The sequence below is a fragment of the Vespa velutina genome, chromosome 1, assembly GCF_912470025.1.
Source record: "Vespa velutina chromosome 1, iVesVel2.1, whole genome shotgun sequence".
Classification (NCBI taxonomy): Eukaryota; Metazoa; Arthropoda; class Insecta; order Hymenoptera; family Vespidae; genus Vespa; species Vespa velutina.
Window position 1 is genome coordinate 9,639,943 of NC_062188.1, and position 20,677 is coordinate 9,660,619.

General features: G+C 27.8%; 4 protein-coding genes across 15 annotated transcripts; 2 read left to right on the forward strand and 2 right to left on the reverse strand.

Annotated features, from left to right (window-relative positions):
* The first annotated feature begins 536 nt into the window (after nucleotides 1-536).
* On the forward strand, nucleotides 537-3,551 carry LOC124954940 (transmembrane protein 135-like). Of its 5 annotated transcripts, none has more exons than XM_047508647.1 (10): nucleotides 537-642; nucleotides 1,031-1,211; nucleotides 1,619-1,749; nucleotides 1,835-1,961; nucleotides 2,044-2,198; nucleotides 2,269-2,518; nucleotides 2,602-2,769; nucleotides 2,829-2,969; nucleotides 3,049-3,215; nucleotides 3,291-3,551. In XM_047508647.1, the coding sequence occupies exons 2-10, from the start codon at nucleotides 1,068-1,070 to the stop codon at nucleotides 3,403-3,405; spliced, it is 1,398 nt and encodes a 465-aa protein (XP_047364603.1). In that variant the 5' UTR covers nucleotides 537-642; nucleotides 1,031-1,067; the 3' UTR covers nucleotides 3,406-3,551. The 5 variants fall into 5 exon arrangements, with proteins under 5 accessions (XP_047364603.1, XP_047364613.1, XP_047364584.1 ...); XM_047508628.1 differs by having other exon boundaries at nucleotides 574-943; XM_047508638.1 differs by having other exon boundaries at nucleotides 574-757.
* A 343-nt stretch (nucleotides 3,552-3,894) lies between these two features.
* LOC124954884 lies at nucleotides 3,895-6,590 on the reverse strand. Of its 2 annotated transcripts, none has more exons than XM_047508484.1 (6): nucleotides 6,310-6,590; nucleotides 6,126-6,218; nucleotides 5,725-6,058; nucleotides 5,426-5,613; nucleotides 4,372-5,360; nucleotides 3,895-4,282 (listed from the first exon to the last, which is right to left on the reverse strand). In XM_047508484.1, exons 1-6 carry the CDS (start codon nucleotides 6,360-6,362, stop codon nucleotides 3,999-4,001), a joined length of 1,941 nt encoding a protein of 646 aa, XP_047364440.1. In that variant the 5' UTR covers nucleotides 6,363-6,590; the 3' UTR covers nucleotides 3,895-3,998. The 2 variants fall into 2 exon arrangements, with proteins under 2 accessions (XP_047364440.1, XP_047364446.1); XM_047508490.1 differs by having other exon boundaries at nucleotides 5,725-6,008; nucleotides 6,310-6,358.
* Nucleotides 6,591-6,930: 340 nt separating this feature from the next.
* LOC124954977 lies at nucleotides 6,931-11,954 on the forward strand. Of its 5 annotated transcripts, XM_047508748.1 has the most exons (8): nucleotides 6,931-7,114; nucleotides 7,619-7,809; nucleotides 8,037-8,376; nucleotides 8,485-8,732; nucleotides 8,888-9,082; nucleotides 9,193-9,468; nucleotides 11,013-11,105; nucleotides 11,737-11,954. In XM_047508748.1, exons 3-7 carry the CDS (start codon nucleotides 8,229-8,231, stop codon nucleotides 11,028-11,030), a joined length of 885 nt encoding a protein of 294 aa, XP_047364704.1. In that variant the 5' UTR covers nucleotides 6,931-7,114; nucleotides 7,619-7,809; nucleotides 8,037-8,228; the 3' UTR covers nucleotides 11,031-11,105; nucleotides 11,737-11,954. The 5 variants fall into 5 exon arrangements, with proteins under 5 accessions (XP_047364704.1, XP_047364682.1, XP_047364694.1 ...); XM_047508726.1 differs by lacking the exons at nucleotides 11,013-11,105; nucleotides 11,737-11,954 and adding an exon at nucleotides 10,314-10,992 and having other exon boundaries at nucleotides 6,932-7,114; nucleotides 8,488-8,732; XM_047508715.1 differs by lacking the exons at nucleotides 11,013-11,105; nucleotides 11,737-11,954 and adding an exon at nucleotides 10,314-10,992 and having other exon boundaries at nucleotides 6,933-7,114.
* A 1,755-nt stretch (nucleotides 11,955-13,709) lies between these two features.
* On the reverse strand, nucleotides 13,710-20,304 carry LOC124955014 (splicing factor 3B subunit 3). Of its 3 annotated transcripts, XM_047508804.1 has the most exons (13): nucleotides 20,112-20,275; nucleotides 19,355-19,835; nucleotides 18,996-19,168; nucleotides 18,406-18,902; nucleotides 18,157-18,322; nucleotides 17,737-17,905; nucleotides 16,869-17,020; nucleotides 16,425-16,580; nucleotides 15,912-16,203; nucleotides 15,164-15,830; nucleotides 14,955-15,071; nucleotides 14,385-14,763; nucleotides 13,710-14,304 (listed from the first exon to the last, which is right to left on the reverse strand). In XM_047508804.1, exons 2-13 carry the CDS (start codon nucleotides 19,749-19,751, stop codon nucleotides 13,816-13,818), a joined length of 3,654 nt encoding a protein of 1,217 aa, XP_047364760.1. In that variant the 5' UTR covers nucleotides 19,752-19,835; nucleotides 20,112-20,275; the 3' UTR covers nucleotides 13,710-13,815. The 3 variants fall into 3 exon arrangements, with proteins under 3 accessions (XP_047364760.1, XP_047364779.1, XP_047364771.1); XM_047508823.1 differs by lacking the exons at nucleotides 13,710-14,304; nucleotides 14,385-14,763; nucleotides 14,955-15,071; ... (1 more) ...; nucleotides 15,912-16,203; nucleotides 16,425-16,580 and adding an exon at nucleotides 17,201-17,249 and having other exon boundaries at nucleotides 16,878-17,020; nucleotides 20,112-20,304; XM_047508815.1 differs by lacking the exons at nucleotides 13,710-14,304; nucleotides 14,385-14,763; nucleotides 14,955-15,071; ... (1 more) ...; nucleotides 15,912-16,203; nucleotides 16,425-16,580 and adding an exon at nucleotides 17,201-17,262 and having other exon boundaries at nucleotides 16,878-17,020; nucleotides 20,112-20,304.
* Between the last annotated feature and the right edge of the window lie 373 nt (nucleotides 20,305-20,677).

Genomic DNA, 20,677 nt, shown 5'->3' on the forward strand with positions numbered 1-20,677 from the left:
TGTATATTCCTTTCTGTTTTATTTCTTTTGAGAGGATTATGTGTAGTTCAAATGTTAGAATAAAAATAAATGATATAAATTTGTAGAAAGAACAAAATGACATTTATTACACATATGTAAACGTATAAAAAAACAATTAGATTAATTAATGTAATAAACACGTATGCCTGAATTAACGAATATAAAATCTAAGCAAAATTAATAATTAAATTACATAATACATTCGTCTAATTTTAAAAGAAAAATAAATTATTGATCAAAAATCGCACTGTTAGTAGAAAACCGTTAATAGATATATGATTATTAGATTATTATCGTTTTTCCGAAAAGATTCCAATAACCTATAAACGAGTAAATTTTATTTTTTTATCTTATCAAATTTAAATGATTATATTCAAAAAATTCACAATACATTATAACTCGAATATTGCATTCACACAATTTCGATGTTTTGTTCAATTACGCTCAGCAGACATCGGTTCTAATTAATCTTTTCAATCTTTGATAAATGTGAACGTACCTTAAGAAAACACACTTATTTGTTGGACACGGATGCCAACTTCAATTTGTATTAAAGCGATAGTTAATATAATTGCGTTCTTCGGTTCACAAGCACTCAGAAGTTTGTAAAGAGCGCAGAAAGTATGTTATGTCTTCGTTAACCGCGCGTTTCAAGAATTATTTAAGTTAGTTCTCGAACCAAATTGCACCTATCAATGGAAAACCGTTTTGTGTCGAAATTTTACATTTTGCAAAAGTAATAACAAGCAATATGATTCCATCGAAATATTTTTAATTTACTATTGTCTTTCATAATATATACAAAAAAAAAAAAAAAAAAAGAATTTTGGAAAGACCTATATATGATTTTCTATGTTAAATTTATAAATCCTTCGTTTTATATATAATCGTAGCATGTTTTTAACAAAATTCTCTATTCCACGTAAGCAAAGTGTAGTTAAATAGAGAAGCACCAAATAGAAGAATCGACCGTGTATTAAAACAAATTACAATTGAATGATTGAAATAGATAAACGAGAAAAAGAAAGTAGAAAAGAAGACCAAAAATGCCTGCCAATCTCAGTAAATTTATTAAAACAAGCTGTAAGGAATACACACATTGGTGGACAAATTCGTGTATTTCTGCATCGATGGGCCTCGGCTTAGACTGTTTGCAAGAATCTCTGAAAATTTATTCGATAGTATATATCGTATGTATCTATTCTTTTTCATTTTCATTCTTTTTATCTATATCGATATGTACTTTGCTCTCTGCGATATTCAATGTCATTATATATAATAGGCATAAAAGAAATAATAAATGTCTTCTATTATCATTCTTTTTTATCTGTTATCATTTGATATTCATATTTTTTATCCTAATGTATTTACACTATTTTTCGGTCACGATTGTTAAATTATTTAAAATATTTAAGATTCGCATTTAAATATAAGAATATAACATTTCGAGATTGTGATTCTGAAGAGACTCGTAAATATCGATTTTATTGCGCGTAATTTGAATTAAAACAACAATAGTTTGTATAAAAACAAACAAATAAAAATGTGTTCGCTGGACACATTCGTAAGAATTTAATTGATATGTAATTTATGATAGGTTACTTTATTGATGAAACGAAAGAAACCAACAAAAGATATCATTATACAAACGATATTAGGAATTCTTCAATCTTCAGCATTTCTTTCTTGGAGTGCATTTAATTATTCCCTGAATATTTGTGGTCTAAGGTAATATAATTTACAAATAAATATTTACATTTTATTTAATATACTTTAGGTAAAAACAGTTCTTTTATCTTAAACTGTATTTCAGGAGGGTGCTAGGATGTATGAATATTATTACAGTATCTTTTTTACCTTCATTTCTATCTAATATAGCTGCTATTTTAATAGAAAAACCTTCTAGGCGTACTTTATTATGTCTCTATGTGTCAAATGTTGTAAGTACATGACAGCATATAATATTTCCAATAGATCATATATAATTGGAGCATATTAAAAATATCAAGACATTTTTGTTAGGCAACAGAAACCTTATTTAATATGGGCATTTGGAGAGGATATTATCGAAGCATTCCATATGGACAAGTTTATATTTTTGCTTTAAGCATAGCTATGTTACTTTACTTTTATCGATCTAAACCTGTCAAGCAAGATTCTATATACAAACTTATTAGGTAATATACATTATATTGTTTTTAGCAGTTTGTTAATATAGTATTTATATATGTACATAATCTACTGTAGGTTTATCATTGGTCCATATGAACAGACTGAATATTTTGGCAAAAGAATTGAAAATTTTCAAACCACTTCTTCCACTCAACCTTCAGAATTAAGAACCTTTAACCTTTTAGAAAGAAGATCCAAACGTCATACCTTTGATATTATTTGGAAGTCTTTTGAAGTTTACAAACAGATCATAAATAATTTAAAAAATAAAAGTAAACATTTGTCTTGTCCACACCCTTACAGCTGTGCTCATTATGTATTAATGGTAAAAATCCAAATTTATTAAATATGTATGTTTTAAAAAGTTTATTTATCAACAGATATGTGTAAATTATTTTTTGTTTATAGAGCGGAGCACAATTATTCAGTTATGGATATGGTATACAAGTAGCCATACAATTGATCTTTCATTATAGACAAATTTTTACAAAATCAAAGAATATAAAAAAAATATTATTTAAGAGAGAATATTTCAAGTTCGCTGCATTTCTAGGGGGATTTACTACACTTTACAAAGTATATTCTTTTATATAACTTTTTTAAAATGCTTCATTTTTATGTAATTAATGTTTCAGTTCACATCATGTTTACTACGAAGAACATATAATAAAGATTCTCCAAAGTTTGCTATACCTGCTGGTTTGGTTGCCAGTATTGCATTTATTGCGTTTCCAAATAATACTTTAGCTTTATACCTTATGTGGAAAGTACTACATGTAATGTTATATTAAAAAATAAATATTTACAAATTATATTTATGATACTAAAATAACAATTATTTTATTTTTATTATAGTTAATCTGTGTCGATGGAGTAGAAAAAGGAATACTGCCTGATGTTAAATGGTTTGTTATTTTTCTATATAGCTTCTCTACAGCAGTACTTTTTCATGCAGGTATTTTAGAACCACAAAATTTAAGAACCTCTTACTGGAAATTTCTGTATAATGTATCTGGTGGAAGGTAATTTTTTTTTACTAATATCAATTCTAAGTCTTATAAATTATAATTCTTAATGTTTTAATTTAATTATTACAGAATAGCATCAATATCACGTCTTCCTTTAGAACCTTTTGGTCTTAATAGTTCAAAATCATTGCAAGAAGTACTTGCACGAACTAATACTACTGATAAACATATATATTCATTTTAATTAGTTCAATAAAATTGAAAACAAACATGTATTCTATTTTTGTATATTAAAATATTAAAACAATTGTTTAACCAAAGAGTAAAAAATGTATTTCATAATTGTGAAAGAATCTGAATACACTACAAAATATACTGATAATACAATCATGGTTTGGTATATATCTTGCTATTTTTAGCATATATAAAATAATTGTATTTTAGAATTATACAGTGATAAAACGGTGCCTGGATTTTGTAACTTTGTATAAAATAAAATTATACTTTTGTAAATAAATAGTTTATAAAACAACATTCCCAAATCCAAATTATGAATATAAATATAAATGATAAATACAGAAGATGAAAATGTGTAGAAACTGTGTGTGTATATATAAGATACAAATTGTATTGTTATATATAGTTATTGTTATCTTATACTAAAAATAGGTATATATTAATTTCCAATAAATGTGATTTATGTACATGATGATATAATTTATATTGTAAAATATATCTCTAAATATTTTTATTTCTTTTTTGTTTATATTTTTACATTTTTCTTTATTTTTTATTGACTGTTCCTAAATACAACAATCCAAAAATAAATAACATGAATTATTTTCGTTTTTTAACAGTTTCTATCGCTTTATATATTATGTCAGCTTCTTTTTGTTGTTTTCTCTTCAATCTTCTCTTTTTTCTCAATACATTATCCCAAATAATTTGACTTTGCATTCTCAAATTTGTTTTATCAACAATACCAGGTATGATATCAGATACAAATATTGGAATAGGGACATTGGAGTTGGTTGCTGTTATCTTAATAGGTTGTAAATATTGTAAAGAGTCAATTTGCCAAGGTAATATACCAATTGGACATTCTGTCCAACAATATTGTACTATAAAAATAGAATTTTTTGTGTATATATAATGCAAAAATTATTATATTATTTGTATTATTATATATAACTGACATTTTTGAACTTACCATGTGTTAATTTCCATTGATTATTACGAATATTTTGATCTGCTAATGTTGTCTTTCTTAATTGTTCTTCTTTTCTTTTGAGTTCATCATTATGTTCAGAATTTAGTTTAATAATATCTTCAATTGTAAATATCTCTTCATTAATTTTATTACTAAGTCCATCAAATTTACTATTAAATTCATTTTGCGTATAAATTTGTATTAACTTTAATAAGTGTTCTTTTTGATCTATGTCAAGTTTTGGTATAACGAGTTGTAGAAGAGGTGATATAAATTTACTAGTGAATATATTTGCATTTAATATAATATCTATGAGAAAATGAATATCAGTTAGAAAACGTGGAAGTGTATTTGATATGTTTAAAAAAAGTACATTTTTCAAATTTAGATGGTTCTTATTTATTTCCTCTTCAACTTTGAGACTTAATATTTTTTGAGATATTGTTTTATTAATTTTTCGTAATTTATGTTCTAAAGTGCAAAACATTTGTTGAGCAATAGTTAATTTAACAAAACCGTAAGCAATAGTATTTATCCATAAAGCTGCCATGTGTCTTTTATATTCTGGCTCTTGTTCATTTTTTACTAATGTAAGTAACTTTAAGATTAAAGCTTCCAACATATTTACATCTTGTAATAAAATAATAACATCTTGCCAAAATTGTATTATGCTTATGGGTAACTGCTCTTCTTGGTTAGTTTCAATGTCATCGTTTTCAGAAAAGATAGTAAAAATATCTGCAGTTAATAAAAATGCTTCATTTTCTAATAATGCATTCAGAACTATATTTTCTTTATTAACAATCTGATTGTTTTTTCCAAGATATCTGGATATTTCAGCTAGGAGAATAGCACGTGCTGCTGATAAACTATATTTTTTTTTTATTTTAACATTCTTCAATTCTACTATATGTTCAGATTCTTCCTCACTGCCCTCATTTTGCTGTGTTAATTTTACTGCATACATGCGTAAATCATATAAAGTTTCTCTACAATACAATATATAATTTATAAAATCATATATAGAGAATCATCATTTATAATTAATACTTACTGTAATTGTACATCTGGTATAGAATCCACTAGATCATAACCAGCACGAATATATAAACCAATAGCTACCCAAAGTTCAATTAAATCTGTAAATCCTTCAGTGTCTTCTGTTTCATTTATTTCTATTATTTCTGCCTTTTTAGCATAATATTTTTCCAAAGCTTTAGCCTCAGCTATCCAATATTCTTCCTTAAAAAAAAATTTTAATTTTTATTCCATTTCTATATAATTCTATATCTATATAATTATGAATGATTATAATTAAATATAAAAAAACGATATACTGGTTAAAAAACATACATGTAACCATGTCAGCAATAAATTACCAGCTATCCTCAGAACATCGATAGACGGTAATTCATGTCCATGGGCAGCATCATGTCTTAAATTTACAATCCATTCTGGAATATTAAGTTGTTTAGCAATGTGAAATAAAGATGTTTGCTTGGTGTGTCCAATATTAGAAATATGATTTAAAAATCTCATTATGGCAGTAGAATACATTAAACACAAATCATTCTCATAGTGTATAGGTAATTCAGCATTGTCAATTTTAGGACTCCATTCACGATCTCTTAAACAAACTTGAATAATAGAAAGAGTACAATCCACTCCAACAGGTAGTTTTGGCATCCTAAAAATCCTCTGTTGTTTCATGATTTTACAACATTTATGTACAGCAATTTTTGTTTATATCTTACCTAGCCTTCCATGCTAAAAGCGTTTCATATGCTTCAGTCTGTTCATCATTATTGTTTGAGTAAATTTGTTTATATACTTGATGCCATTCCGTCCTTTTAAATTATTAAAAATCATGGTATGATATATATATATATATATATGTATATATATATTAATGAGTTATTTAATTTATTAATTACTTACGGTGAAAACCAAGGTACTAATTTTAGATCTTCACGTTTGCCGAATAACGCCATTATACATCACATGCAATACCCGCTTTACTGGTCACGAAAGAAAAAGCCGGTATACAGTTTATGTTCTTATACTAATAATTACATTCTTTAAATCATAATATCAAAAAAAAGTTACTTTCAACAATATTAAATTATATCTTTTGTGTTTTATCTATCTATAAAGTATAATATTCGAAAGAATTATCATATTAATCCAGTTTAAATATATAATTAATTTTTACGTTTTGGGCGAGTTTTCAAGCTTAAAACTTTGTAAATGATCTTCACTTAAAATTAATCTTATTCGTTGTTATATTTACCAATGAATGTAAGTATTAATGAAAATTTGTTACTAAATATATATATATAATAATAAACAAAGTAATAAAATATAAAAAATTTGTTTAAATTCAATATCGAATAGTTTTAAGATCAATCTTAAGAATTTGATTAAATATTTTCTTTCTAAGTATCATATTTCTTAAATATCATTTCGAAACATTTATTTTCTCTCGATTTAAATTATCTTTCGATGATTTTATTCCTTAAAAAAATGATCAAAATTCTAGACAGTGGCGAAACTATGAGAAACATAGTATAAGAAAGACCAATGGCTTCCTACTTGGCTTATCCTAGAATCCTTTAATGGACGTATATCAAAAGCAAAACAGGCAAAAAGCAATGGCGGCCATTGACTGAGAAATTGATAATTACAATTTGGAAAACTTTAAAAACATGTAATCTACGTGCTTCGATAAATAAAACGATTAGAGGTATACCTTCAAAATTATTTCAAAATGTTTTATAACTTAGGTTTATTCCACTTGTAACGAATAAATGAAAATACAAGTTCGAAACGGATAGAGATTAGATATTAATTTGTTAAACAAACTCTATTCCTTTAAATATTCGTTTTTAAAAGTTATTTGATACATCTTAAGGCAAATAATGCAAATATAAATTATTTAAGCTTCGATTATACGCGTGCATTTATTATACGATTTTATTCAACGTTCATAAGATAACATATAATGATACTGTAATAAAGTTGCAAGTTGACAGATTATGAACTTATAGGTTATATTACGTGATTTATAATATATATTCAATTATAAACTTCAAATCGTTAGTTTATTACAATATTAATAAATGTAAACGAATATATGTTATATTATTATTAACTTGTTCTTTATTATTTATATTTTTAGAATCAAATGTGTACTTGAACAAAATAATAGTGAAACAGAAAAATCATTGTATTTTGTCTTTAATTACAGGTTTTAATAAGAAGTCTTAACACATAAGCATGTTATTACAAAAAATTTTGAAACAACGCGTTGACCTATGCGTTGATCACTGGTACACGGATTTAACCAATTATATCCAACTATATCCTATATCAATCATTAAATTTTTGCATCAAATAAATGCAAGCGTATTGTATAAAATTTGAAAAATAGTTCATAAGGTTAGCATAAACTAGTATGTAAGGTATGAACACTGCTTTAGCTTTAAAAAACACTATCTTGTTGCTATAAAAAATTATTTTTTTTATGCTAACTTATTTATGCTGCATTTTGGTGGTAAATCTTAATTCATATGCATTTAACATGTAAAGGAATATGCTTTATTTATCGTGTTATTTATTATAAAAAATATAGTTTTAATGTTTAAAATAAATATAACTTGCTGTAGGTGTGCCCTGAGGGTGGGGAACAGATATTGCCTGCAAGTATAGAAATGGCACGCAGTATTTGCAGGCAATGGCGGACAAACGAATGGATCAGCATCTAAATCGGTCAAACATTGAGTGGTGGTTGTTGGCAGATGAAGTAGAAAGGAAACACGGCAGGCAGGAAGGAGCAAACTAACGAGCGCGTCTAAGTAATGAGCGAGACTCGGCATCATCTTCGCTCGGTTTCGGACTTATACGCAGCCGACGAAATAGAGGTGCTTCTTTTGGAAGAAATTCGTGACTTGGAACCGCCACCCTCTGCATATTCTAAACCTGAGGATATTCAAGACTTCGAAATCGGTATAAAAAACATTCATACTCAATAAACATTCATGGATATATTTGTACTGAATATGTATAAGTATACTATTATATTGTTTGCACATGGTTATGATACTATGTTAATAGCAGGTAGTAGAACAGGGGGGCGAGTTAGCTCCCAATCATCGGAACTGGATTCACCAGGAATCCATTCCACAGTCCATTCCTGGGACTCGCACGCAAACTATCATGATCATTATGGCCATAATGACCATCATAGACATGGCCCTTCCTCAAATACACTGCCGTGGCCACGAACTAGTCATTTGGTTTTTTACTGCGACATACAGGGTCATCTTAAAACAGCTACTGGTGCTGTTCGACTCCTACTACTTGTGAGTAAAATTATAGAAAAGAAATCTAATTATAACAATATTAATTAAAATAATAGAGCAAATATTATAAATAAGAATATTAAAATATCAAAGAACCAAAAGTGATACATAATGTTTTCTGTTAGACTGACATATATTTGATATATATGTTACAGATATCATCCGCAGCTTGTTTGGTTACTTTATGCAGTTCTGGTACTGCCAAAGTCAGTCTTTTTATGCTGCCTCTACCCGGACGTTTGAGATTCATGATATTTGTCGCTGTTCTCTGTTTCTTGATAACTGCATTACTTCTTTTTCTTGATATTTCGCACGTTATTTATGTATTTCCTTTCAATTGGTCCAGATTGGTAAGTTATCATAAATAAACTCTATTATTAGTAATATTATTAGAAGATTTTCAAATATATTTTATATTTTGTCTTATTATTATTTAAAATAAAAAATTTTGTCTTCACAGAATACGTGGGTATTCACTGGTATAGGCTTATCTTACTCATTAAGCAGTGCGCTATTGGCATACTCCATATGGGAATACCACAGCGGAGGTTGGGTACCGCGACGCACACGTTCCCAATTATCTGCCGCTGCAGCACTTGGTCTCTCATGTGCTGTTTTAGCATTTGTACTTTCTCTAATACAAAGTCGCAGTGGGTCAAATTATGAGACTCAGGATATTCACAATCACACACCAACGCCACTTTACAAGCCCGTTGACAACTCCTCCTCTTCCGGGGTGAGTAATAGTAAATAACATGTTCAATATAAATAAGAATAACAAACATCAGGATGGAGCATGTTTTATATTAATTTCTGTTTCATAAAATATATTTTATAATGTTACACCTCTATGGTTCCTTTTTGTAATAATTATTTCAAAGATATGTTAACAGACTGTTATTATTTATAATGTAAAGACAGATATTAAAACAGCTATACAATTATTATTTTTATCAATAATATACAAATTAAAATGCAAATATAATTTTTTTATTATATTACCTTTTTAATTATTTTTGATTATACGTTTAACAAACAGATCTGTAAAAGGACACTATTATATTAAGAAATAGACAATAGTATGTAGTGTATTCTGCTACAACAATGTGTGAGTCGTCTGGTAGTATTATAAGAATGTGTATACGTATCAAAAGCACCTTCATTTGGTAGCTGGAAATATACAGGATGTTCCTGAAATGTGTTCTAAATACATAATATTCATTTCCATAACCCAAATAAATAAAAATAAAAAAAAATTTTATAATGTCATTACAATGATAAACTTGTAAGACCTTTGTTAAATTTGCAGTACAAAAATAATAACAATTATCAGACTGAAGTAGTGTTATAATGTACGAAGATTATATTAAAGTCAAGAATGATTATCCATCTAGCTGATGTATCCATTGTGCAGGGATAATTAATAACATGCTTTAAATTTAAGTAGAAGGCAAGGACATGGTATTTTCTGAGCCCTGTTATATAAAGTTTTTCGATTATAGAAATATGTAAGGCTATTAGTTGAAATTTATATTAGATCAACCGACATTGTAACGAACGAATTTATTTTATTATTTACAGCATGCGTTCAACGCGTTTACATTTAACGCGGGGAAAATTAAATAAATGTAAATGATGTCGTTAGACCTATTTCTCAAACGCGACTCAAGGAACGAGATCTGGGTTACCCTTTGACTGACTGACCATATGTTACTGCATGATTAACTTCACGAAAAGCACTGCTGCCACTGGTTGTTATAATAAAACCCTCGACATATTTAATATAACGGTCGTTCCTACGTTCGTTCTACGTGCTGTGAATACTTCACTTTGATTGCCTTCAAAATAAAATATTAATATTTATTGATCTACTAACTGCGTATACATCAAATTAAAATATGTTATTGTTTTTAAGTATATTTAATTTACATGCATAATATCGAATAAGTTATACGTTGACACACACGTAAATCGAACGTTATGTAGTCTTCGAACCCACCAAAGTAAACGCTGTCATGTAACACGTACAGACACATATATACAACATACATAAACACATAATATATCAATTGTCGCATATTCATTGCTCGATTTACATCACAAAAAGAGTGTTAGTTATTATATTAAACTAATTGTATTATTTTTCAACGATGTATCAGTGTAGAATGAATTTAAATTCTGCAAAAAAAGACTTGCAGTAATATCAGAAAAATACAGATAGAAGTAATAAAACAATTAGATGATGGAAAAAAACTTAAAAGGATGTTGCTTCATTTCTAGCCCGCGCATTGTGTGTGAATGATTGGAAACATGATTGAATGGAAATTAAAACTATTTTTCTGGAGATGTGATATAAGCCATAATTGGATTTACGTAAGTATAAGGTACAATAGAATATATATATATATTTTATTTATATACATATATATATATATATATATATATATATATATATATATATATAATAAAATTTCAAATTTAATTGATTTAATATAGTTTTATCGAATTAACTGGACAGAATTATAATTAACAACCGTGTACTATTCGATATAATAATAAATATTCATTTTTGTCAATTAACATTTAATATAAAGTTCTATACAATGTAATTTTTAAGAAGCTTCAATTATTAAAACATGCCAAAATTACTCTTATATTGTCCAGAGAAAAATTGTATTAAAAGAAAACGTGTATATATACGATTATTAGGTAGGATCAGTTTAATTTTAACAATACTGAAATGCAAATTAATGATAAAGAAAATAGCAATTTCAGTTAAATTTTTATATTATTTTAATATTCAAAGGCCAGTCTGCCTTATATTTATATTGATTATGTTTATTATGTTTAGAGAATATTTATAATCAAATTTAAGTTAGTACTTTAAATTAAAATTTTAAATCTGTTATGATACCAAAAATGTAGTGAAAAAAAATATTAGTATAATTTATTTATTTTCATAATGAAGAAGCATAAACTTGTAATGTTTTGTATAATTTTTCAGGTATGGTAAGATGGTACAGTATTCAGGATAAATTACTATAATGGTTATCATTTAATAATCCTAATAAATATACATGAACTCTTTAGTGATAATCATTTTTTTCTTTCTAAGAATTGTAATTTATATTTTTAATTCGTTGTACATTATATGTAGCATAGTGTTATAGAAGTTTTGTTAGATTAAATTATCAATTTTTTCATCAACAGCATTAAAATTTTTCCTTTATAGTTTACATTTTCTAATGAATGGGGAACAAAAATAGAAAAAAGCTGAGAATGTAATAAAATAATGATTGATTTTTCTTCAAATTCAATAAAAATATAATTATAACAATATGAAATCATTACTCATTTTAATTTATGTAAAATTATTTATATATTTTCATGTAGTTTTATATTATGTATGAGCATATGTGATATATTTGATTGCATTATATACTTTATTGCATATTTCCAAAAACTGCAATTATTCGTCGATGTGTTCATGTTATTTACGAGAAAAAAAGAATAGCATGTAAGACTCGACACAAGATTATAATTATAAGAAAATTTATCGCATAATAAATATATAAATCATTTTTGTAATAAAAATATCTTTACAATACTATTGTTTATATCCTTTTTATTTATTTCATAAAGTTTGACTGTTATTCCAAAATAATGTAAATAACTAGTTATCGAGTTTTACATTAAATGAATTCTTTGAGAATATGTATACCACAAAGATAATTGAAATTGCAACAAGGAAACATGTAATTTATATGATATTATATATTTATTGAATATTGTATATGAGATTGTGTATAAAAACAGTTTAATGATTATTGTTAAATGATAATTTCTAAGGATTAAGATGTTACAATGTACTGTAATATGCCAATGGAATAATATCTTAAAATATGGTTACCTGTTTTTCTCCTTCAATGAATATTTATTGTATAAAATATTAATATTGTATACAATTAGCTCCTAAACGTTTACTAAATAAATATAATCACTATAATGTTGAAAACTTGTGTATAATAGATGATTAAGAGTAAATTTTTCACAATTTTTATTGCATAAGTAACATATATATATTACTTTCAAGTTGTTTGACGATATCAATATGCAAAGTGATTGCAATATTTTATTTGATATAACTGCACCAAAAATTTTAAGAATTACGACATTATACGAAGTATTTTTTATATTACCAAAAGTTTTATAATGACCAAATTATTAGATATATAATCAACATTAAAAATTATCCATTATCTTAAATTCACAAAAAGAATGGTGATTATGATCTATAAACATGTACAAAGAATATTAAATTTGAAATAACAAATATATACTGTCACAACCGTTTTGATAATGACAGTATCTGTTACATAGATTAATACAGGAAATGAAAGAGTTAAAAAAAAAAAAAAATAAATAAAAAATTACATATTTCACAATCAGTACAAATTTAGATAAGTCTGTATTATATAAAAAAGAATTAGTATAATACTGTTACACTCACTTTACTTATAATAAGATAAATAATTTTATATTTTATTAATTCACATTTATTAATTTTATGAAGTTTTCATCAAATTTGCATACGTAATAAAGTTTATTGACTTTTTTTATTTGATCTATAAAGGCAATGACTTAATGTTAAGTTAAAGTATCTAAAGTATGTTTTCGGACACATTGAAATTACCAATTCAATTAATTACTAAATATTTTCTTTACTAGAAAACTAGAAAAAGCAATATTTTTACTACATAACACGAACGAAAATCTAATTTTCGATTTTTTTTATATCGTATACTATTTGTACAATTTCAAAACACGCAAGATATAACTTAGTAAATTATAAATTGTAATATTACTACTTATTAAGAATTAATGCATTAATATATTCGATATAATTCCGTAGTCATAATGTGATTGCAATGTGGATATAAATTAAAATTATTATAAGTAGGACTATACGTATCAATGTAGTTTGCTCGAAAATAAAAATATATTAACTTACATGTTCCAATGATTATTTGTGAACAACCAAAATAGAGATGAATATATGTATGAATATTATAAAATATTTATTCTAGAAAGCGTAACGTGTACGTATATCTTCTAATTTTTTCGACACCTCAGACGGTGTTCGTTCAAGATCACTTGCAATACTTTTCTGTTTTGAAGGTTCAATCGAGTTGAATTGTTCACAAAGATCGCCATCTATAACGTTTTTCACAGGATAATAATATGATCTGAAAGAAAGGTGATCTCTTCCACAAAGCGGCGGATGTTCCGAACGCATGTGCATCTCGAGATGTTGAAAGAAATCATGATCCTCATGACTGGTAAAAGGTACAAGTACTCCTACCGTACCGTTCAATGTCGTGTATACTAAACTTTCAGAACCACCAGGAATAAGAGTAGCTTTTTGTAAAGACATAACAGTTTCACCAACGTGGAAACATGCGACAGTGTCAGCTTTTTGACTAGCGCCATTTAATAAACCTCTGTCCCAAAGTGCTTTATTACCAGTTGGATCTTCATCTACATCATCGTTAATACCACTAGCAAGTCGTATCTATTAAAAAAGTATCATACTTGTTATAATGTTTATATTATAATAACGATATTCAGATTGACTTTACGATTTTAACTTACCACTGCAATGTTTCCAAATTTATCAGCTGTAGCTACGGTATCGTAATCTAGTACACAAGTTGCCGTGATCCATCTCGGATGTGTATCATCAGCGAAAACGATTAGTTGATTTTCTTGGCGTTTATATCTAACAGCATAAACTGATTCTTGTACATCACTGACATATATACGTTGTCCGACAGCGTTGATAGAAACAACAGCATTTGGAATGTGTTTGTTTTCACATTTTCGTAATAGTTTTTTTTTACCCATATCATAAAGACGTAACATTCTGCCAACACCAACCAGCACTCTTCCTTGGTATGGACAAATTGCTAACGGAACTTCATCCAAGACAGTCTTATGTAATAATTCGACGCTTGTACATTCCGCATTTACTCTGGAGAAAAGAAAATACAATTTTCAACAATGCATTACGATGTAGAATAGTACAAAAATATATATACTTGTATATCAGCACTGCAGGAATATCATCAAAAAATACAGCTATTATGCTTATCATCATGTACATGTATTATTATATATGGTATATACATATAAAATAAAATACTGGAAAGAGATTACACTAACTTGTAAGTATAAAGGAAGCCTCCATTACTGACTCTAGGATTAAGTTGAAATTCTTTTGCAACGCCGACAATGAGGAATAATTGATCGCCTTGATTACTAAATTTAACCAAACCTAAACTGTAACAAAGAATAGTATAACACATACATAAAACTCTGTTCTTTTGTATTTAATAATAAATTTATAATTTTATAAAAGCAATATAAGTTACCATAATGCGGCTAGATTTTGTTCTAATCTGTGTACTTCGAATGTATGTCCAGTTGTAGGTGCTATAATTCTTACAAGTGATGCCCAAAGACCAGGTCCTGCTCTTGGCGCACCAAAAACAGTTTCATTAGGTTCTTCCGACAGAAATGCTTCTGCCAATTCTCTAGCAACTGCAGCTTCTTCGGCACCTGCTGCTTCTTGCATTTCTTCTGCCATTTGTAACCTTCTTTGCTGTTTGGTTTCTTCTGTATACGCATTATGCTCGGTCTCTATGATTACTATATGTGCAGAATTGGTATGAATAGCAAATTTTCTTGGAGTATATTCCAATGGAAAACTGACTTGATTGAAAACTGCTCCTAATTTTTCTAGAGCCAAAATTCTAAGTGTATTTGTTGATATAGCAACGATACCCTCTGGACATTGTTCAGAACTGAAGCCAGAGGCAAATTCTAAACTTTCATAAGATAAGGGTGTTAAATGGAAACGATTTTGGTAGTAATAACTAAGCCATGACCTGCTGCTCATAGCTAGCACTGCTTGATTACCCTGCATTTTTATTCTAAATAGTTTCACAGGTCGAGATCCTAAATATCGAGTACGTGTATCTGCAAGATCTCCAGAAATAGGATCTAATACAGTCCTTAATAAAACACCATTTTGCAAACCTATACAATAAACATTAATATTATAATTTTGTATTATTAAAATTACTTATAGAATCGTGCTTTTTATAAAAATATTTTTACCTATATTTAAATAAAGACTGAATTGTTGTGGTGTTGCATCCTCAGAATTATCGATATCTTTAACACCCATTTCTACGATACATAAACTTTCAGCTGCTGCAGGTAGAGCTTGCATACTTCTAGGTGCTAAACAATCTGATGGATCCAATGAAATAATTCTCACAGTGTTATCTTGAAGACCAACAGCTAAAAACCATGAACGTTGCTCTCCAACAGCTACATTTCCGAGCGCCATGCACATTACTTCAGATGGCATCTTCTTTCTTTCTGTATATTCATTCAGTTGACCAGTCTGCAAATTAATAAATTGCAATTAACGTTTAAATTTTTATGTAAATTCAAAATGTCCACTTTTCAATGCCATATCGAATGCAAATATACGATAATTGAATAGAAAAGCGGTATATTTTTCGCACGATCTACATCTTTGACATATTTAAGACCATTCAAAGAGAACAATTTGTGCGTTTATATGAATATATTTCATACTAGAATTAATAGTATTATACATACAGGATCCATTTCAAAGTAGACCAATTCTCCACCAGTAAGAGCTATTACCACTTGACGTTGATTTACTGCACACTTCACGATTGTTTTCTTACCCGGTGCTTTCCATTCATTCACGCGCTTATCGGCTCTAATATGACGTATACCATCCGGATATACCTGCAAGAAATATAGAACTATCACTTAGAATATAGAATACAGAAATTATATTGCTCTTATAAATATGTAAAATATATGAATCTATCACTTTTTGAAACATTTATATTTTTGTTGGACATATAATACCAAGAACATTTAGTAGTTGTCTAAGTGTTCCAACAATGCCGTCAGTCCTAATTTTACTTTCGCACTAGAAAATGACGACCGACACGTGGTAAACCAGGTGTCGGAGATACCATAGTGCAGTTAAAAAATATTATTATTTACATTAATATCAAAAGTACTTACCTGTACTAAAGCATCTTCTCCCAAAGCGGAACAACTGAGTGTAGGAGTAGTGCCAAGAAAGCCTGAATCAGTCACTTCTTCAACAGTTTCTCCAATACTAAGCACAAGAGTAGCATTCACGAAGGACACTATGATGTATGCATCATATTCCTCTGCAATCAAAATCAAAAAGATAATCTAGATTATGAAATAAAATTATGTTACTGAATGAATATTGAAGCGATTAATGTCTTCAATCGTGGTTGTGCACGCTCTTCTTTTTGGCACACAAAGAGTGGATGGGCTATTTGGAGCAAATCAACTCTCATCCGTGCCAGTTTCGAAGTCCTTACCTTTTGGTCATTCTGTGTTCTGTGGCTCAACCATTAGCGTGCAGGCAGCCTGTAAGAGAGAACTGGTGTTTGATAAGAGTGTATCAAGACACCAGGTTTATTAATATCGTTTATTTAAATTTTTTCTTATTTACTTTTATTTACATTATCAAATTCGCAATACTAACGTTGATGTATCTGTCCTTTTTTTGTTCAAAGAAGTTATTTATTTTTTATGATTCTACGTAAAATGATCATAAATATTTCTATAACCATTCCAGTTATGATATCTATCTATATACATTTATTTTATATTATAGGAAAAACAGATAATAAAAGAATAAACAAAATTTTCAATTAATCTTGATCTTGCATAATTATAAATTTAAAAGATTATACTTCATAAATAAAGGAATCATAACTGAAAAGTTAATAAATAAAATAAAGTGCGTCTATATTTGAAAAGTGAAAATATAATCATAAGACCTATCATTGATACATAAGCAATAAGTAGTAACATGCAAAGAAATCGTAAATCAATTTATTCATAGACTGACCATCAACTCTTCTTTTAACAGTCCACACTGCATTTGGATTGCCAGGAAGTTCACTGACTGCCATTTCTGATACTTCTAAACCGTGACGCAATACACGGAAAGTAGATCGTGGTCCTCTGCCACATGAAATGTACAATTGTGGAGTATCTTCATTTGCTAAATCAGCAACCTGAGAAATAAAAATAGTATACAATTTATCAGACTTCATTCAAATAGCTATATTAATGAATATATGTAATTCTTAGGTTTCACTTCAATTTGCAAATACAAATTAAAGGCGACTAAGAATAATTTTTATTTTGCACCATTCCACAGAGAAGAAACAACTGTTATGCCACTTCTCTACTTAATGGTGCATGCATAAATAATTATAAAATAATATAAATATTATAATAATAATATAAAAAATTATTTATTAACCTGACAAGCCATAATTGGTGATAAACTGTCCATTTCATCTACTAATACTAGATTGCGAAGTGGTCTAGGTGCAAAGAAAAATGTGTCTCCTTCTTCTAAAGGCATTGCTGAACTAAATTCTGGTTCATCATCATCATCTCCAAGATGAGCAATTTGATAAAGGTAACTGAAAAAGAATTAGATTTTCTATTATAATATTCACTATAAATATTAATTAAAAATATTTAAACATAGCAAATTACTACTTACTGATTTCCAAATTCAGATGCAACAAATAAGAATCCTGTTTTTAATACACACATACTTGTTGCTACAGGTACAGTATCAAAATATTTCAACTTTATTTCAGTAACCATATCTTCATCAGTTTCCAAAGTAATTTTGAATATATCTCCTTGTTCAGTTTGTGCCAAAAAGAAGAACATACTTTTTGTTTTGTGCGTTGCAGAGCATACAAATATCATGCCTCTTTCTGGATCATCGAGATCATTTCTTCTTCTTGGTATGGGACAACGAATATCATGCTGATCACCTAAATTCTTATAAGTTAAATAATTTTCAGAACAAATAAGCACACCACTGGGACCATCATTACCACCGGGTACAGACACTAAAAAATTAGCATGTTCTTCCAATGGTTCACTATATTTACGAACAACGTGATTCAAACCAAGATCAAGTTCATATAAAGTTAATGTTTGTTGTGTTTTAACAGCTGCATCTCCTGTAGGATCACTGTCTGCTTCCTATAAATAGAAGATTATATAGTAAAACTATAGAATTGACACTATATTTAAATATATGGCCATTGCAACTGAGCTAATAATATATACACGTACCTCATAATCAATTTCTAAACAAGCAAACATAGGGTTTTCAAAACCTACATCCACACCAACTGTATGGTATACCAAAGTATTACTTTTATGTGCTTCTAAAGGAGAAGAAATAGTGAGACGAGCTTCAGGATCTCTGTTCAAAATATACACAAGCTTTTGTTTTTCAATGGCGCCTACAAAATTAATTGTATATTATTTTTCCGAATATTTAATTCTTCATATAACATTTTTATTTAAAATACCATCATTAAAAATGTTTGTAATCAATGTAATTCAGTTGAAACACGGATTAAAGAAGTAATCATTTGGCTATAAAATTATATATAATGGCTTAATCTATGAATTTCTATATTATGTACCTATCATAACAGCTCTGCCTTTGGGATCTATTGCTAGATATTGTCCAGGAACAATTCGTCTACAACCACTTTTACCAAATGTTTCTTGATGTACTTTCTCAAAAATATTTTTGGCAGGAATATATTCTAAAATCACAATGCGTCCTGAATCAGAACCTATGACTATATAATCTTTTGTTCCGCCTGTAAGCCTAAAGGCCATTAATGATCTTATAATTCCAAAAACTTCAACAGTTAGTAATGTATGAACTTTTCCAGTATTAGGATCTGGTCTTAAAAGTTCTAAGGACTTTCCACGTGAAACAAGGATTTCTTGCATTTTGCTTCCAGAAAAGTTTCCATGCACAGCATGTGTAATGCCGGTGGCACGTTGCAATGTTAAATTATAGAGAAACATCGTCCTGGTTGGTTTCTATCAAGATATATATTCAAAAGATGCAAATTTTCTTATATTTACAGAGAACCATACCAATTTCCCATTCTGAAACATTATATATGATACAATTTATTATATAATATATACATAAATATATAAAATAATGTTATAACTTGTGCATTTATTTTTAACTTCTTTAAATAAAAAAAATCTCGATATTATTTTTACTTTTTACAATTAATACTTTATAGTAAAATCTACTGTAAAAGTTGTAAAAGTATATGGTACATATCTTAATATATTATTATATTATTACTATATTATAAGTATATAAAGAAAATAGAATACACATACAATTATACATAAATAATAATATTTTACCTTTTATACAAAAATATGCTCGAGGCATTTGTCGATGCTTCGAGATCTTTTTTATCTTAAAAGTTCAATACCATACCGCTTCTTCGTAAGCTGTAACGGAAATAGAGTTATGCGGACGATTTTTGGACTCAATGTAGCATCAGACGCTTTTCTTCGTAGTGCCCCCTAGTTAATAAAAATTATGATTACGTATTTCAAACACTTCTAATATTAATTAAAATATTGTTTAGTATAATAATCATGATTTTTTCAGAATTTAACAAATTGACACAAAAGTTATAAATATTAATATATTTCTATTTATAAATGAAGCTATTATTTTTTATAAAATTTTGTAACAAAAGCTTACGTAGTAGTACTGTGATTGGTGGATTTTGTCGCAACGTATCTATTAGTACATGCCTATTATTACAAAAGTAATAGATGGCGCTAGATCTTTTTATAAAATTTGTGAATATTTATATTTATAAATTACGTATATAGTAATGATCTTAGGTAATCATAATGATAATTAATAACCTTCAAATTCATTTTCAAGACATTACAAAATAATGATGCAGAATCAA

Coding starts and splice junctions, on each gene's coding strand:
- LOC124954884 (XM_047508484.1), bottom strand. CDS start 6,362: ATGGCGTTATTCGGCAAACGTGAAGATCTAAAATTAGTACCTTGGTTT. Junction 6,059..6,125: donor CTTTTAGCATGGAAGGCTAG/GTAAGATATAAA, acceptor GAGGATTTTTAG/GATGCCAAAACTACCTGTTG. Junction 5,361..5,425: donor ATACCAGATGTACAATTACA/GTAAGTATTAAT, acceptor ATTGTATTGTAG/AGAAACTTTATATGATTTAC.
- LOC124954977 (XM_047508715.1), top strand. CDS start 8,229: ATGAGCGAGACTCGGCATCATCTTCGCTCGGTTTCGGACTTATACGCA. Junction 8,377..8,484: donor TATTCAAGACTTCGAAATCG/GTATAAAAAACA, acceptor CTATGTTAATAG/CAGGTAGTAGAACAGGGGGG. Junction 9,083..9,192: donor CTTTCAATTGGTCCAGATTG/GTAAGTTATCAT, acceptor TTGTCTTCACAG/AATACGTGGGTATTCACTGG.
- LOC124955014 (XM_047508804.1), bottom strand. CDS start 19,751: ATGTTTCTCTATAATTTAACATTGCAACGTGCCACCGGCATTACACAT. Junction 18,903..18,995: donor GTTTAGAAATTGATTATGAG/GTACGTGTATAT, acceptor TTCTATTTATAG/GAAGCAGACAGTGATCCTAC. Junction 16,581..16,868: donor GAGAAGATGCTTTAGTACAG/GTAAGTACTTTT, acceptor TATTTCTTGCAG/GTATATCCGGATGGTATACG.
- LOC124954940 (XM_047508647.1), top strand. CDS start 1,068: ATGCCTGCCAATCTCAGTAAATTTATTAAAACAAGCTGTAAGGAATAC. Junction 1,212..1,618: donor TTTATTCGATAGTATATATC/GTATGTATCTAT, acceptor AATTTATGATAG/GTTACTTTATTGATGAAACG. Junction 3,216..3,290: donor TATAATGTATCTGGTGGAAG/GTAATTTTTTTT, acceptor TAATTATTACAG/AATAGCATCAATATCACGTC.